At 39.0% G+C, this 19010-nt stretch overlaps 1 protein-coding gene across 4 annotated transcripts in view; it reads right to left on the bottom strand.

The window, feature by feature from the left end:
- The window catches only part of cbfb (core-binding factor subunit beta), a 35476-nt gene that overhangs the window by 6321 nt on the left and 10145 nt on the right, over positions 1 to 19010 (bottom strand). For 2 of the 4 annotated variants that reach the window (XM_044036354.1, XM_044036353.1), the window contains exons 4-6: positions 4863 to 4979; positions 3850 to 3945; positions 2744 to 2809 (exon numbers count right to left, since the gene is read on the bottom strand). In XM_044036354.1, coding sequence (XP_043892289.1) covers positions 2780 to 2809; positions 3850 to 3945; positions 4863 to 4979 — 243 coding nt within the window. In that variant the 3' untranslated portion in view covers positions 2744 to 2779. The remainder of the gene's footprint in view (positions 1 to 2743; positions 2810 to 3849; positions 3946 to 4862; positions 4980 to 19010) is intronic. The other 2 variants (XM_044036351.1, XM_044036352.1) reach the window with 1 other exon arrangement.

Below are 19010 nucleotides of genomic sequence, written 5' to 3'. Positions count from 1 at the left end.
GCCACTATAGGCTTCTTCACCACAACTCAATACTGGAGACGTGTGTGTGTGTGTTAAACGGGCTAAGTAAATCTATCTTTGTGAGGACATTTTGACCTTGTGAGGACATTTTGGCTGGTCCACACAACTTTAACAGGCTTTTTGAGGATTAAGACCTGATTTTAGAGTTAGGGTTAGAATTGGGTTAGGGTTAAGATAAGGGTAAAGGTTAGGGTAAGGGGCTAGGGAATGCATTATGTATGAGGGTCCAGCGTGTTTGGATTTGCTGTATCTGCAATTTGTGCACATATGTGGTCTGTGAGCTGTGTGTGTGCGTTTGATGTGTGTGTGTGTGTGTGTGTGAGAGAGAGAGAGAGAGTCAAAGCAGGGGGTCTGATGGCGATCAATACTAATGATATATTAATGCTTTCAGTGCCAGCTCATCATTCACCACCAAATCTCTTTCTGCTGAACATTTACATGCGTGTGTAGTGGAGTTAAAAAGGCACTTCTCCTCCTGATCTATTGCTTTTCCATCCATCATTGTGACAGCTGCCTTCTGACCTTCAATGACTGGAGTATCACTGCTTTTGGATGAAAATGTTGTATCTGTCAAAAACGACAAGGCCTCGTGAATTGAGAGGGAAACATCTTCATATACACAATCCTCGCGTCAAATGAAAAGAAAAGGAAAAAGAAACAAGTGTTCTTCCTTCTGAGCTTCACGATAAAGTGCGTTCATGTTTTAAGTAAACTAACTACAGCTGCAGACAACCTTTAAAATATGGACTTCTTTATTTCACATTCCACATCCATTTATTTCCATGTCGTATGCTAATGAGGCTCAGGATTGGTTTCAGGCGTGTGATGATTCCGTTGGACTACTTCTGCCTGGCAGGGAACAGCCAGTGTGTTGCACAGATGATTTCCTGTTCATGTTAATTTGGTGGAGTTTTGAATTAATATTGACCCTCTGTGTTCTTTTTGTCAAGGCGCAGATGTTTGGGGACGGGGGTTAAATACCCAACACTGCCACTAGATGTCGCACTAGCATTGGCACCAACATCTCGGCGCAAATAAATGTTTTACCGGCTCCACGTTGTGTTTTCAGTAAAAGTGTTGAGTGTTTGTGAAGCTCAGATATTCTGAAGGTTTGAGTCTACATCCACCTGACCCTCATATAAAAAAGATTTTAATGAATTCATTACAGTGGATTGGAGTTGGAGAATAATTAAATATTATTTTCATAATCGATTAATCTGTCGATTATTTTCTGGATTAATCGAGTAATCGTTTGGTCCATAAAATGTCAGAAAATGTGGATCGATTTCTTTGTGATATGGAGCAAAGAAACCAGAAAATATCAACATTTAAGAATAAAACTTGTTTAAATTATTAAAATAACACTCAAACTGATTAATTGATGATCAAAATAGTTGACAATTCATTTAGTAATGGATTAATAATTTAAATAATTGAAAATAAAACTAATTATACATAATCAATGTATGATTTTTTGGTTTTTTTCATTAACCTAGAATGAGCCTTTTTATATAGGTCAGCTTGTTGGACCAAAATATGAATAATAAATAATCACAAATGTAATAAGTACGTTTAGACTGTAGAGAGGCTACAAACTAAGATAGCAAAGCTAACACAGATTTTGGCGACTGGCGTCTTTGAATTATGGCGAGATAAACCACATCGACAGCTAACAAAAAGACTGAGAGTCGTCGAGGAGACAGAGAGAAAGAGAGAGAGAGAAATGTGGATGTGTGACCACAGAAATGCGGAGGCTGAATCTGTGCAGCTACTCAGAAAAAGCTTATCAGTCACACCCAAGCACATAGTTTCTATGTAATGTAAAACGCAGTGCTATGAAAGAATTTTTAATCATCTGAAAGATATTTTCCGGGAAATGAATAACATGAAATAGCAATATTTTGTTCTTGTAAAGAAATCAAATATTAAATACAGACACTTTTAAACAGGAGTATTGTTTGATCTCGTTGAGGAATGTCTGCAATGAGTGAGGATACATCCTCAACTCAGGCCCAGTTAAGTTCTTTGATGTTAAATCTAATGCCAGTTTGAAAATGTGATAAAACGGTGTGGTTTCTGAAGAGATAGCGGTGCTACTTATATCGATTCAACAGGAGACACAAGGTTTTCTTGTGTTTCTCTGTGAGCCTCGGGGAAGAAACATGAGATCAGTCAGATGAAAGGCCATATTTAAAAAAATCCCTCCGTTTCCTTTCATCCAGCTTGCCTCCTTTTTGTCCCCCCTCCCCTCTCTTCTCCTCATGTGCTGAGTTCCTGCCTTTCTTCTTCTCTCTAATTTCTGCAGGACCATGTGCTGCAAAGCTGTGGTGGGTCTTGATGTGTGTGTGTGCGTGTGCGCGTCTGTGTGTGTGCGTCATCTTGCAAATTATGCAATTTAGCTCTGAATTGGTCACATCGTTTTGATTTTGTCTCTGAACCCAACACCACGCAGGCATTACAGGAAGCAGGAGCAGATATTAAAGTCATTATATTCATAGGAAATGCATGCACATGCACACACACACACACACACACACACACACACACACCACACACACATGTGAAAAGGAAAACTCCACAGACAAAGAAAATAATGGACGGACAGAAGAGTAAACAAATATATGCACACATGTGTAATCACACACAGTCACACGCACACGCACACACACAGTGGTTTAGTGCATGACAGTGTGATAGATGGTGAGAAGTGAAGGACACAGACCCTGTTCTTTTCTGCTGGTTGTCTGTCTGTGTGTCATCAGTCCCAGATTTTAGAAACCACAGGGTCCTAAAAAATAAACAATTTGGGGTTCATTCGCAGGGCGTCACCTTAAAACGGATGCCACTGATCTCCCCAAAGCCTTGCTGGGAAAAGTGAGTTTGTCTCAAGTCATTTCATTCATTTTAGGACACTTTGTAAATTCCAAACCTACTACACACATTTGGTCATTTGAAATCAATAATCTTATGTCACTGTGACACAATTATTATTATTATTATTATTGTTGTTTTTTTCAGTTTATTTGAGGCATAAAGTGAGTCAACTACTTTCCCCTCGAGGCTTTCGGGACACCTGACAAAAATGAACCAGTCATTCAGTAGCTCATCAATAGTAGTAAATCAAATCAGATTAGGTTGTATTTTCAAACTGATCATGCACTAAACTGTAGAAATTCTACTCGAGTAAGAGATAATTGAAGCACACAGCCACACATATCACACCATCCTGAGCCTTAGCCAAGTGCTAAGCAAAGAAGAAGTGGATTTGACTCTGTGTCTTTTTACTCAAACACTCTTATCTAGACATATCAGCATACATTATACGTTATATTTACCACTATGCTGCATAAAGACAAATGTAGCCACAGGTTATCAGTCAGTCAAAGCAAGAAAGCTGACACAGAGAAGGTTAATATCGGCTAAATTTGACATTTTCTCTTTTTAAGAGTACATTTTCTGACTCGATTTGCAAGCAAGCTACATTTGTGACGCTTTGTCCCTCGATATTGTTTTGTAAATCACACAATAATGTGTTTCTAGAAGGTTAAGTCTCGTCTTGCAAAGCCAGCACACACACTCAATTTGGTAGTTACTCTGCAGCATATACCTGTGGTTACTGGTTTAATGACTACACCCATAGGTCAAAACAATTATGGTCAGAGGTGCAACTGACATGAAATGACATTAAGCAGAAACTTGAGTGTCACAAGTGTTTGTCTGGCTTTGCAAGTACAAGGAAGCAGATTTTGTCCCAGTCAAATCTCTTTGAGACGACCGACATGAAGTCGTGTTAGGACGGGACGACTGCTGTGTCCCAGGCTTTCTCACCTCCAGATCCTCTCTGTGTGATCGGTCTCTGTCTTCAAAGTCTCTGTTCCTGCGTCGAGCCTCTTCAAACGCCGCCTGGGCCAGAGCGTCCTCATGCTGCACACACAGACACACAAACAGAGAGAGAGCGAGACGTACAGTGAATACAGCGTGGGTCTCAGGTCAGGTGACCAGAAAAAAAGGCAAACTTTCTGGAGAAAAAAGCAGTCAGGGTGGGTGATATTAACTCCATCATGATGCTTCATTAATAATACTGGTGACAATATTTCACAGAATTTCAAAATAAAAGTACTTATTTTGAAATGGATCGATATACGATGCAAATTTAATCTGTAAATAAAAGACATACAAATTGTGCACAAATTGTCCCAATCTTTCCCAATCTATTAACAACTAATACTAGTATTTTGTTTGTCTTCTCCAGTGATTCTTTTCAGCTTCTAAACTTTAAAAACTGTGTCTGGCAATTAAACTTCTTGTTTTTTGTCAAATTTAAACTGCACTTAAATATGAAATAACACAATTACCGAATAACAAAGACTGGGATTTTGCAGCACATCTGACCCATTGTTTTATTATTATTGTTCTACCACAAAGTCCCTTGGGATGGAAACAGCTTCCCAGTTACAATTCAGTTTAAATAATGCACAACACAAACAAATATCACGGAATATGAAAACAACAGTCACGTGTACGTACACAGAGAAAAGAGAACCAACAACTTTGAACATCATTTCATATCTGCAAGTTCTCCTGGTTGCAGCAGAATACAGTGCAGTCAATATTTTATGGATTGATGTCGTGTAGTAAGGCTCCATCCCATTTCAAATCAATTACAAAGTGATTACTGAACTGAGCAATCAATGCAGTAATTAACCCCAACACCAAATCTAGCTGCAGCATTTAATCCCACACTAACCGAACACCAACAAACGCATTTAGTTGAGACTTTTTTGTCTCCTGTTTTGTTACGCGTACATACAAATTCACCACACTGTGAGTGGATTAGTTACCTGAGCCCTTTCATCATCGTACTCCAGGTATCCCATCCCATCCAGCCTGTGCAGGTCGAGCCAGCCTCTCCAGATCACACACACCCCATTCAATATCATAGGAGCTCTTAAATAGACCTGCAGAAAAAGGGGGGGTGAGAGAGAGAGAGAGAGAGGGGATAACAAAGAGAGGTTACTGTCTTTCACAAATTTCACAAATTCGGTCATTTTTCATCAGATTGCCAATAGGTTGTGCAGAAATAAAGGATACAAGACACTCTATATTGCACATTCTTATAGCCACTATACATACGTTTTAACATAGTAATGGAAACAAAGCAGCCTAAATGCTCTGTGTTCTAAGGGTTCATGTTAATGTACTCTCACTCCAGCTGGAGATTTGAGGTCAACAAACCAAGATTTAGGCTCAAACACAGAGGCAATTTGATCTTTTCATTGTCAGAACCTAAACTTAACAACAGCCAGCATTTCCATGTGAGAACTGACCCAAGAACAAAGAATGTATATTAAAAATGGAAGTCAAAAAGTGACGCCCAGGATAGGAGGAGCAGACAGCCACCAGGGGGCAGATCCACTGAATGGAAGTCGATAGAAAATGAGCTTCCTTGTCATTTGATTCATAACATTTAAGAACATTTTAAGAAGTTAGTTAGTTAACAAGTTAATAATGGTGTCAATTGCTAGTTTCAAATCTTCATCAATAGAATATGATGTCATCTTTGTAAATTATGATCCTATTTAGAGGACAATGCACATAAGAGTGAAACTAGTGTAAGTTGTCACCTGGTATCGTCCAACAGGTGCAGGTGATTTCTGTGAATCTCTTATCACAAATCTTAAGGGTTCAGTCAGAGGTTCTTCTTACTGGGTTTTAAGACTATTAAGCAAACGTACTGTGTTTAATTGTTGTTTATATTTGTATTGTATACTTTCTGAAAACCGAGGTTGTTTTTTTAAACGATCTATAAATATAAAATATAACTAAACGTTTTTTCTTGGAATAGCTCAGATGAATTTTCTGCTCCTCGTGACTCTGGTAAAATCCTCGTCCTTCTAACCTGAAGCAGGAGCAGCAACTCAGTGTGACTGCGGGTTTCATACAAAATTACAGCCCTGAGCATCAGAAGCTGTCAGCTCTTTCACAAGAATAATATAACACTCTGTGTTTGAGAGAAGTTGGCCTCTCCTCCCTCCTCTCTCTGTTACTACCGTGAACAAGAAAAACCACCAAATACGTCAAAACCTTGTGCATGGCGACTGAGTGCCGGACCAGTCAGACACACACACACACGCACACACGCAGCTAAACTAAACTGATCAGAAGTGAGTATCATGTGTATCATTTTTTGGGTGCATCATTCGCACACTGGCAGCAAAAATACAACCTTTCTTCCCCCTCGGTCAGTGCTTGTGTTTTCACTGAAGTATGAAAATAACACAAAGGGTTCATCAACAACAGTCGTCTGCTCACGTTTGTCTGGTTTGACCTTGTGTCCGCGAACGAGCGAAAACAGGAGGAGGAGAAATAACAGAGATAAAAGCCGGATGAGAAAGTGCTCACTTATATTCTATTAACAGCTTTCTCTTCCTCGCACACACACACACACACACACACACACACAGGCGAGGGTCAGGATTACTTTGACTCTCTCTTATGTTACATTGCTGTGGCCCTGTGCCAGGGGGAGCTGCAGAGTAACCCTCAAATATGTGAGTGTGTGCATGTCTGTGTGTATTTCCATGAGGTGAGAGAATGTGTAGGGACCACAGAGCGGCTCCTCTGTTTAGATTAAGCTGCGGGAGGTAAATGCATGCGGGCGAAACGCAGACTTAAGTCAACTTTTGTTTCTAAACTAGCAGAGAGAGTTCTCAAATATGACTTGATTTTGAAATAAATCGTGGGAGACCAGACACAACGGACTTTGTAACCGATTTTCAATGTTTTAATCCTGAGAAAGTCAAGTCGCAGGACCACACACACTTGGCGTTTAATTAATCTCAGAGGGGAGATTCCAGGGATTTGGGATCTCGCTCGTCTGATCGACCACTACGCACTTAAAGTAAAGTACTGGTTTCATAAGTTATGGACACTGCGGTTTGTCTGTAGGAACCCTCTCCTCACTACCGCTGAAGTGAAATGTCGTTTTGAGCCTTACAGCGGTTTCAAAAATAGCGATTTGTCGCTTTAGCTCTTTCAGTCGAAATCACAAGAAAACAAACGTTCTCAAAAATCCTCCGATTGATGTGATTGTGATACCAACACAAAACATGAACTCCCTATTATCTGAAAATAGAACTGGAATGTCTGTAACTCCCAATCAATAACATGTTGTGATTGTTAGATTGTTGAGTACACTCAAACTCACACAGTAAAATAATCACCTGACTGTATTTATCTTATCAGTTGTTATTTTCCAGCTCTTTAAGTTGTAAAATGGGACTAGATATGCATATTATTGTGTGAGTATCTATAGCTAGAGAACATTATGGAGCATTTAGGAGCCAAAGACAAACTTAAATTGTACATAGTCTGTATTTATATTGTGCTTTTCTAATCTTGATGACCACTCAAAGCTGCTTTACACTGCAGTGAGAGCCATTCATCCATTCACACCCATTTTCATGCAGCACATCTATGTTTCATACCCATTCAGACGCTGCTGGCACAGCCATCAGGGGTTAAGTGTATTGCCCGAGGACAAATCGGCAGGTAGACTAGAGGAGTTCGGAATCAAACCCACAACCTTCGAGGTGAAAGACGACTTGCTGTACCACTGAGCTACATATTTGCCAAAAACGGACTCAAATGAAAACAAAAATAACCCCAGATGTGCCGTTTGAATCTGAATGATCAACACATTTAACCACATCACTTTTACTAAGGTGATAAATCGAAGGTCAGTCATGTTTCTGCTCATTGCTTCATTCTTTCATTCATTCATTCATTCATTCATTCATGATAACAAAACAAACAAACAAACAGCAAATCTAATGTTCTATGTTCCTTCTCTTTCTCTTGTAGTTCTCGTCTTTCCCACGACTCGAGGCAGAGACAACACACAGTGGGAGGCTGCGTCTGTTTTTCCCAGGGTAGAAACTTTTCGGTGGTATTTATATCCAAGTAAACAAGTATTGAGGAGAAAATTAACAGAATTTACACACTTTGATTCCAAAACATACACAGATGACTGGTTGTTTTGTTTTTTTTCTCCCTGTGTGACAGTGGGCGATCGCCACGTTCTTGCATTTTTACTCAGGCTATTTTTGGACAGCCTCTCTCTCAGGGACCTCTTTTACCACAGCTACCCACACTGCACCGGGGTTGTAGGGGAGACCGCACCCCGAGAGACTGTGGCTTTTTGTGTTTGTTCGCATGAATGTTTTACTGTGTGAGTGAATGAATGAGTGTGTGTGTGTGTGTGTGTGTGTGTGTGTGTACTTGTATTTGTTACATCTTTAGGACCTTAAACACTGACCTTGTCAGGACCAGACCAAAACCTGGTCCTAATGAGGCAGAATCAAATGTCTGCAGGAAGTGGCTGAATTTTCAATTGCAGTTAGGTTAAGGTCGGGGTTAGTCATTAACTAGTTGTGGATAGGGTTAAGGATAACGCTTTGTCTTGACTGTCAGGCAGTGTCCTGTGAAAAATAAGAATGTCTTTCTCAATGTGTGTGTGTGAGAGAGAGAGAGAGAGAGAGAGAGAGAGAGATAGCCCCCTGTTAAATGGATGTGGGGGTTGACATGGCTCTCTCTCAGAGGAAGTCTGTGGTCGGGACATTTCTACATATTTTCCCCTCTCTCTCTCTCTCTCTCTCTCTGTGTCTCTCTCCCTCTCTCTCACACACACACACACACACATTGAGAAAGAAAAACATACATTGTGAAATGCACTGGAAATTTCAACTCACTTTAAAAATTGACTACAGACTTAGATAAGTGATGTATTTTTTTTAACGTTTACATTAAATGTCTGTGCTGCTGAGTAGAAACGTTTCCGTCCTGTTACCCTGGACCATCTTTTTCTTCTGTAACCAATCCAATCTTGATGTGATGTACATCAGAGATAAATAAAATATAGAAAAATACAACTTAAATGACCGACGACAGAACAGACAATAAAACAAATAAACTAGTCGAACAATAAAAACAATAAAAACAGGTACCTGAAAAAATGCTAAGCTATTAAAAAGGTTGACTTTTGGCGGGATTTTATTTTACCATGTTAAGTTTGCATTGTTGTGAATAATGAGCATCACTCTCTTTCTGCTCTCCACATCTTCAAACTATCAAATTTTATTGATATACTGTCGTCTTTCCTCTCGTGCAATACGATAAACAATACGCCAGCGCAAATATCCACATTCAATACATAGACTTTATGCACTTTGATCTCTGTGTTGTGAATAAAAACGTTAACGTTTTGTTTTCTTCAGTGAGACAGATATCGTCACATATCGCTATACAATTGTCTTGCAATATATTGATAATCGCAGAATCTCTGTATCGTGATATTATTATCGTGGACCATGTGATTCCCAGCCCTACACTCAAGCTTATAAAAGCTTTACTTTTGATCTAAACACAAACGTGAGAGAGAGCGAGTGAGAGAGCGAGTGAGAGTGAGAGTGAGAGTGAGAGGGAGGTATGGTGTGTGTTGGCAGACGGTTTGTGACGCAGATGTTGAAGGATGGTTTGGCACAGGGACTCTCATTCAGCTGGGTGCCAACCATCTAGTCAGCATGACTGCCCACTGCTGCATGCACACACACACACATGCTCACGCAGCTATCCTTTTAAGGACTCTCATTGACATCCATCCATTCAAACGAAGCATTATCCTCAACATTGACCATCACCAGTTAATCCCAATCCATAACTTTAACTGAACCACAATCCAAAATCCAATCTTAGCCCTAAACTTAACTAGTTCCTCAGAAATGAGGTTCTGCCTCATTAGGACCAGGTGTTGATCTCCTCGAGGACTACTTGGTACTGACACGGTCAGTGTTTATGCCGGAAAATAGTCCTAAAGAGGCAACAAATACAAATACACACACACACACATGAACCAGTGCCTACGAGGTGTATCATCACAATGGCTCTCTGTGTTTTCAGCCTCGTGAAGTGTGGCAGTCTGACTCTGCTCACACACAAAGACACACACACACAGTCTGCCAGTCATTGATGCATCATTCTTATTGATAATTACATGATTACAACCGTAAATCACTCGATGCACACACACACACACACACACACACACATTTAGTCTCTGCTGTTTATTTGAATGTGTGTGTGTGTGTTCTATTCACACAGTAAATATCTATGCATGCATCTGAGTCAGAAGCCAGTCATAGACAACGCATACTCCTCTTTCTTTCTTTCTTTCCTTCCTTCCTTCCTTCCTTCCTTCCTCCCTTATATAACATCACTATGACATTGTCGAGAGGTCACAGTGGCTCGTGAACACATTGTGCTCACTGACTAAGATAATTGGTGTATTTCTGTGGATGCTGATAAACAGGAAAGAATGGACTCATTGACATGAATGTGTTCATTTGTCCAGTTAAATTATGAAAAGTCAGGTTTTGTTTTTTTTTACAGAGAAACCTACATTTACTGAAACTAGATTAATATTTATAGTTACTATACAACTGAACAAAAGGCTCAAAACAGGGAGAATATGGAGAAAAGTTATATTTTTAACAAAAGAGGTGCACAGAAGGGAAGAGCAACTGAAGGAGTGTAGAGGTGTAATCAGTGTGTGTGTGTGTCAGGTGTGCCAGCAGCAGGTGGAGATAAAGCATGTTACTGGCCGTCTGTTCCTAATCCCAGAGTGAATACAGCCTAACGTCCTAACGGCCTATTGTCTGACACACAAGTGCATACACACACACACACACACACACACACACACACAAACAACACATACACCACCTGCTTATAGAAATGCAAGTATAATAGCACGGCACTCTCACTTCTTCTACTTTGTTCCTACCCTATAATTACAAAGGCACACACACACACACACACACACACACACACACACACTCAGCCAGATCATCCTGGCTGATGTCAAGTGTGTTTGTGTGAAGATAATGAGGGAGACGTGGGACGATAATCACCTGCAAACATCACAAGCTCACTTTGAATCCTTAAAGGGACAGTTTGGGATTTTTTGAAGTGGGGTTTCAGGAGGCACCTGGTCAGTGTATTACACACAGGTGCCGGCATGAGTTCCCCCTGTAAACCTGAATACTGGCACCACATTCCTGAACTGCAAAGGAAAAATTAAGCTGTGGATGAAACTCAGGAAACCAACAACTTTAAAGCTGCAGTGTGCAACTTCTGAGGAATTCTGAGTAATTACCAACACACAGCTCTCTACATGACGTACGCTAGGTGATCTCACGCCGTCCACACCCTTCCACTACTGTAGTAAAACTGCTGAATGTACAGGTTTATTTTAAAGCGGCGTCATCACTTTTCATGGCCGACATTTTCATCGCTTTGAGTGTTTTTTTTTCAATAATTAAAACATGTTTTCTGTTATTTCGGCTTCTTAAATGTGAATATTTTCTGGTTTCTTTGCTCCATAAAAGAAATGAAAACTGAATAATTTAGTTTTCTTGGACAAAACAATGACATTTGAGAACATTATCATTTCCAGGTTTGTTAAACATCAATATTTTTCAACTTTTCCTGACATTTTACAGACCAAACAAGTACTTGATTTATTGGGAAAATAATCCACAAATTCATGGATTATGAAAATAATCGTTAGTTAGACAATCAGTACATTTGCATAACCTACACACTGACCTGAATATGACCTTACGACTTCACACAAACAGACACACTTTTAAAGTCCTGAACTATCCCTTTAATGCATGCGTGTCATTTTAAAGAGCCCTATGTTTGAGTCTATTCAGGCCTCTGTGAACAAAGTCAGCTGAAGGGAAAACTTTGTTCCTTTTCTGTCATTAATTCGTGTTTAGAATAGAAACTGAAAACCGTTGTTGGTTCATGTGTTTTCCTTTTGCAAAATAATTGTTCACTGGTTCACTGGTAAGTTTGTGTTTCCATTGTGAGTTCAGTCAATGGCTTCTGAGCAGCCATTAGCTCCAGCTAGACACACAATGGGAATTATTGCTCCATGCAAACTTTCTGTGTGCACAGGAGCCAACAACCACACTGGGGCCGATGCCAACATGGAAATATCATGCAAATACACACTGCAGAGGCTGCAAATAGAGTTACACAAGCAGAAAGACAGACAGACAGACAGGAAAAGAGACTAAACACTCAATTTCAGCTTCTGAAATCTATAAACTCTGCTTATGTTTAACATTGTCATCAACAATCACGTAAGGAAAAAACAAATGAATGATGCACTTGATGATGGCAGGAACATAAACCACTGTATTTTGGTCGTTAACACTATCATGGAATTATCCCAAGAAATAACAGTTTTAGAGCCTTATTCATCCTTTACGGTTTACAGAGTCAACATATTTACTGATGGGTTGATACAGAAGGTTAATCGGTGCATTTACACGGTGAATTACTGAACTACACTGTAATTGAATTAAGTGTTTTTTTTACAGGCAAGAAAATCACACCCTCCCTGTGCCGTGTTTTGTCAGGTCATGGTTATTAAGAATTATGTCCAGGTGAAGTGCATTAATGTCCTGTTCAGTTACTGGAAGAGAGGGAGTAAAAGTAGTGGAATGGAGATGACACACACGTGCAGGATTTCACACCAAACTGACAATTTTACGCCCGCACACACTAACACACACACATACGCGCACACACGCGATGCCAACAATTAACACTGGGTCATACAAATAGATCATACAAACCAAACAGAGGAACCAGCTGTATGTGTGTGTGTGCGTGCTGCAGTGCATTATGGGAGTGGGTGTGGTCATTGGGCCTGGAGCAGTAAATATGATACTGTGTGGGAGGAGAAGGTCTGTCTGTGTGTGTGTGTGTGAAGGTAAAGGTTTAGTGGGGCATCAACATCTATTAACAGATTAACAGAAAAATCTGTTTACTTACACTGATTTGAAATTAGAGAAAACTTCAATGAAATGTACAACAAATGTGCATGTGCGCATACACACACACACACACACATGCACACACACAGGGATGCAGGGCAGCAGTAGCAGAGGGAACCAATTAGTGGCCTGGCTTTGATGATGTCACTGACAAATCATGCACTGATGCACAGCTTCCGTTCGGAGGGAAACATAACACCACACACACACATACAGAGATACACACACACTTAAGGTTGGAAAGAATTTGACAAAGGAGACTCCAGGCTTTTGTCTGTAAGCTGACAAGAAGACGGCAATGGGCAGTAAGAGGTGTGAAATAAGGAAAAAAACACTATCACCCCCAGTTCCCAAAGCAAATGTGTGCATAATATAACATTTACTGCCATTTCAGTGACATCTAATATTATGTTGAATGAAGAAATCTCTTATGGAAGTGAATCACAACTTCATTTTATGCACGTTATTCAAAACATATACACATGGATGATAAAAAATGTTTGAGAGAGGAAAAAAGATCACTGGCATCTTCAAAAATGCATAACCTTCATGTACATACACTGATAAAAAAATGAAACACCACAGCTGAGCATCAATTTGAATGTGGTACCAGTCGTGTTGACTTTGTGCCATGTTTAATCACTGACTGGATGCGGTGCTTTCCAGTGACTGGACTGGTGCGACAGCTGTGGGTGGATCTGAACACTCACCACATCATAATCTGCTCCAGTCTGTAAACCAGAACATCTTTACTCCATTACACTGTGCAATCTCAATGAAGTGTTGATGACACCTCCTGCAATAATATGCCTGAAGTGTATCCTGAAGTTCTTCTTTGGGGGAAACTGACTGGACCAGTGGAGGTTGATGGTCTTTGAAACAGGGGAAGCTAATTACAGGCCCAGTTATTTAGGAAACGGGATAATTATATTATTATTAACTATGTTGTCTATGTACAGTTCCTTGACATAATATATGTTATGCAACAGAGATATACAATCAAAAACTGGCTCCACCTTTCACACACTTTCTCCAATCATAGTGCAGAAGCCCAGCGTCCGTGCCCCCGCCCACTGCTCCACTGACTCCCAGAGAAGCTGAGCTTTCGTGGAAGTGACTTTTTTTTGCCGCATTTGTCCATGAAAAACTGTTTTATATTGAAATATAAATACAATGTAAGTACATATTTAACTTTAACATTTTAATGTGTCTTGATGTTTGAAGTTCAATACTGATTTGATTTTGCACACCTCATGTTAGACACACTGCATGTTAGTGGTGCTGTTTTGAAGAGTTCTCTTTCTGTTGTGAGTATTTCTTTCATTTTACATTAGTCTCACCTCCTTTAGATTTGTACAATATTGGATTACAGCGTAAATAAATAACTTTGTTTTAACCTGACAGCGTGGGGCTTTTGATGTTACATTTCTTATCTTTTACACATTACATGGGTCTGACAGTTTGAAAGACAATTAATTTCTGTTTTATCAAAGGCTTTATAGTTTGTTCTGGGTGTGGAGCTGCAGGGCTGCAAAGGTACAATACAATATTTACACAGCTGATGTGTATATATATATATATATATATATATATATATATATATATATATATATATATATATATATATATTTATGTTAAAACAATCCAGTGTAATATGGGTGACAGAAAAGCTGTTATTCGGTATAGCGGCATTCGTGACAACAAATAATGAAGTTCCCAGGTCCTCGAGCACTTTGCTCAATAGCTTTTACTCTTATTTCCCATTTTACACTTTATCCACCATAGAGCGAATGACCAAAGTGAAACATTTGGCCAGATATTTGTCTCTATTAGGAGAAACTATTAGGAGATTAAAGTCCTGAGTTTTGTAGATACTGTGTAAATAAATAACATCAAGAAGACTTTATTAACTGTTTTATTAAGTAACACTATGTTAAATCACAGCTCAGTCTGCTCTGAAGTGATTTCCTGTATCATAATGTGTCAAAAAAGTACATAATTTTAGATACTGAAAGACAAAAAACAAACATTATCCAAAAGATTGGTGTTCAAATCTGTTGTATAATTGAATAAGTTGTCAAACTAATCAAACACAAAGCTGGAAGACTTTACAGGTTAGATGTTGACCGAAGTAGTGAAAATAACTCCTACATATGAACAAAAATGTGTGTATTCAGGAAATGCTGTAGATACCTGAGGAAACAAATGAAGCACATGTGTGTTTCTGTTCTGCGTTTTGTGTTTCAGCGTCTTGACAGTGAGTCCTTCTCCATCATGTATCTGACACATCCTCATCTGCTTCACATCCACTGCTCTCTTTCTGCTTAGTTTCACTATTTTCTCACTGTTTTAGGCTTTGTCTACTCTTTGTATGTATATGTGCATGTGTGCGCGTGTGCACGTATGCATGTGCGTGTGTGTCTGTAGACTTGCATATATCTATGGCAGTCAGTGTGGCGCCATCATCTCATCAGTATGCAGGGGCAGCACTGCAAACACACTTACTGTTGTGCTCCAGCGTGCACGTACATACACAATACACACTCACACACACACACACTCTTAGAGACAAACTTCCAGAGTGATTCCTGTGGGTTAACATTATTATTATTATTATTATTATTATGATTAACCTCAAAGTCTAAAGTCACATCCTCAGATATGATTTTCTACTTTAGCACAGAGTCAGTGAACAAAACCACATCTGGGCTGAGACTGAGTTTCTCTCTCCGGCACAGTTGGCTGCGTTCACACGCTTCACGTCATAAAACAGAAGCATCATGAGAATCAGCAGCATATGCTCCTGAGCTGCTGTCACGTTCATCAACTCAACATGTGTCACTGTTAATACGCCATTGGTATGTATTTATTTACAAAACCACTCTGGGTTTTATTCCTGTTTCGCAATTTCTCGTCCCCAAAGTACGAACTGAACTGGGCAAGAAAGCATTTGGATTTTCAGCACCAAGTTACAATCTTACAAACTTCAAATTCAACCCCTGGTTACATTGAATGAGCGTCAAAGCTCTGGTGAAATCGTTTCAGTCTACACATACAACTTGTATTTTATCTGTTGTTTGTTGTTTTTAATGTAATTACTGTATGCTGCTTGACCAGGCCTCCTTGCAAAATAGATATGGGACCAACCTGGTTAAATAAAGGTTAAATAATAATAAAAAGGGATTTATTTCATAAAGCTGTCACTCATGATGTCCCACATCCCTGGTTAAAACATTTTCATGTGCAATTTGACTATACAATGGAAGTGTTTTTTGCAGTAAACAATTGAAAATGAACATAATAGTGGTCCAGAAAGCAACAGCAGTTTACTCGACAACTATGAAACCCACACAGATTACGTTCCCACACACGACTAAACCACGTACTCAATTGTGTTTTGTACGGAACGCATTTTCTCCCAGATCTCATTTGTTTTTTGACATGTCACCAATTGTGACATAGTTGTGCTGTGTAATAAGATTCTTTTCCGAGTTGCTGCAGGACATTCTGAATGTGTTTGAATAGAGATGATGTCACAATACTACAAGGTCAAAATCATTACATTGTTCGGGCCTTGACCAGAGGCTTTCTTTGTTTCTATCAACCTTATTTCTGCTAAAAGTGCCACAAGTGAATAAAACATGATCACATTTATACGCATGTCTATAGAAATGTTAACAAGTAATGTGATACTGGTTCAGAGAATGCAGTTTTTTTAAGGAGACAATGTTGTAAACAGCTGCTGCAGTGGCCTCCTTCTCAGACTGTTATTATGTCTTGGACAACATTACAGATAATGATTCCCACAGAGGAATAAAAGAGAAATATGAGAAGACCATTATGTTAAAAGTGTAATGTCCTGTTCACACAGAAACAGAAATGATATTACTATGATCAAAGTCACCAGACTATATTGACATAAATCTACATCTACCTCTTCCTTCATCAGTTTGTTTGTCTTATTGTTTGTGAAGATGCAAAAATGAATCGATTAAGCAATGAATTGTTATTAATCTGTTACTAAATTAATCACCAACTATCTAATGTTTTCTCTTAATAATTAAATTAAGTTTACACATCAAATTCCAGGTTTCTTTGCTCCCTATAACAAAAAAATCCTTAGAACGGAATAATATTTGACATTTAAGAACATCGACATTTGGAGTTTTAGGAAACAACAATCCAAACAGTTGATTAATCAGAAAAATCAATTATGAAAATGATCAGCCCTAATTGTGTGGTTTTATTAACATATAGGTATGACCATGTTTATTGAATACTGAGTTATCTATCAAAACCAAGTTCTCAGGCTCATGAAATGTTATGAATAATATTTGGTTTTCTTTGCTCTTCTATACTCATGAAATATACCATATTATAAAATCTTTGTGATTTGTGGACAAAAAAATACATTTAAAGACATTAGAGATGCTAACTCTCTATTAATTTCATAATAGATGAATTTGTCCATCATTTTCTCGATTAATAAAAACGTATTATTCAGACATTTTAAATGAGGAATGTGTGATATTTCTGCAGATTTGTTTTCTTCACTCTGTAGAATATGATATGTAGAGGTCAGGACAATATTTAAACTTAAATGATCATTTGAAACACATTTTGTCTTTAAGAAATATTACTTGAAAAATACACTCAGCCATATTGTGATTCTGTTCAAATGTTGTTTAAATGTTCAGCCTGAATAAAGGATGTGAACACTTCCTCCAACAATGACGCCATTAATGCTCCTGATAAAGCAGCTGCTGATGCCACAGTTAATGTCCATGACAGGGTTAATGCTGCCTCACGAGTTAGCAGCAAGCACTAAAATTAACCTCTGCCACAGCTGGCTCCCATTAGCCTGTAACAACACTAAAAGCCTGTATTTCTACTCTCTTTCTCCACGCTCTCTCTCTCACACACACGCACACACACACATATTATATTTAGCCGCCAAGTTTAACCTGGCTGTGCTTCTCTTCTGGTTTGGCACCGTCTGTGTTTGGAAATGAGGGCGGGTGAGAGGGAAAGAAAGAAAGAAAGGGGGCCGAGCGGACGAGTGAGGATGAGAGCGAAAAGAAGGGAGTGGGGGATGATGATGATGATGATGATGTACAGTGAGTCTGAGGATGTGTGCAAAAGAAACCCAGTGGAATAGAAGGGGAAAGAAACACACGGTGTGGGATGTTCATATAAAATGCCACAAGAATAATAAACAGAGGAAAGAGCGGGGAATGTGAGAGAGGGAGAAAATATGTGAGGAAAAGTCATAAAAATGAAAGAAGAAAGAGCAAAAAAACAGCGACTTGGGAGCTTCGTCTGGAACACGGCTCACGAGCTACTGTCTTATCCTTCTTTAGCTTTGTCTTTTTCCACCATACATCGACAAATAGATGTAATTAATGAGGCTATTCTGTTTTTAGAGTATTTTCATAATTGATTATTTAATCGATTAATCTAGTAACAAGAAATGTTGATAAAAGTGTTTTGTTTTGTCCAAAAACCAAAAATACTTCAGTTTGAATGAATTCTGTGTTATATGGCGCAAAGAAACTTGGAATTATTCACATTTAAGAAGCGACATAAAGCTTAATAATGAATAAAAAAACGATTCATTTAGTAATCGATAAATAATTGAGTAATTGTTTCAGCCTTAATATATTTATGTCCACTACTGCTCTGTACTGTAATCATCTGAAAACAAAAGGAAAAAACGCAGAACAGATGAAACAGTTTTTCTTTGAAAAGTTCGGACCAGTTTAGCTCAAACTCTCCCTGAGCATCAGAGAACTGTGTGTGTGTGTGTGTGTGTGTGTGTGTGGTGACAGTAATTAAGAGGACGAGTTGCAACGTACACAAGATTTCTGCCTCGGCCTGACAGTATTCTGCACGGAGGTCCAGAGGTGGCAGAGGCTATTTGTGTGTGTGTATAAATTAAAGCTGGAATCCTGGTGAAGCATTGCTCTAACACAACAACAACAACAACAATACTAAGCAAACAATTAAAGGTTTTAAAGTGTCAGAGCAGCTGAGTGAAGTCGTCCGTGTTCCTCTCAACAATATTCTCTAACTCGAGCATCA

This window comes from Solea senegalensis, linkage group LG10 (genome assembly GCF_019176455.1).
Source record: "Solea senegalensis isolate Sse05_10M linkage group LG10, IFAPA_SoseM_1, whole genome shotgun sequence".
Taxonomy (NCBI): Eukaryota; Metazoa; Chordata; class Actinopteri; order Pleuronectiformes; family Soleidae; genus Solea; species Solea senegalensis.
The sequence above is the reverse complement of the archived record's forward strand: the minus strand, read 5'-3'. Positions and strand labels throughout refer to the sequence as shown.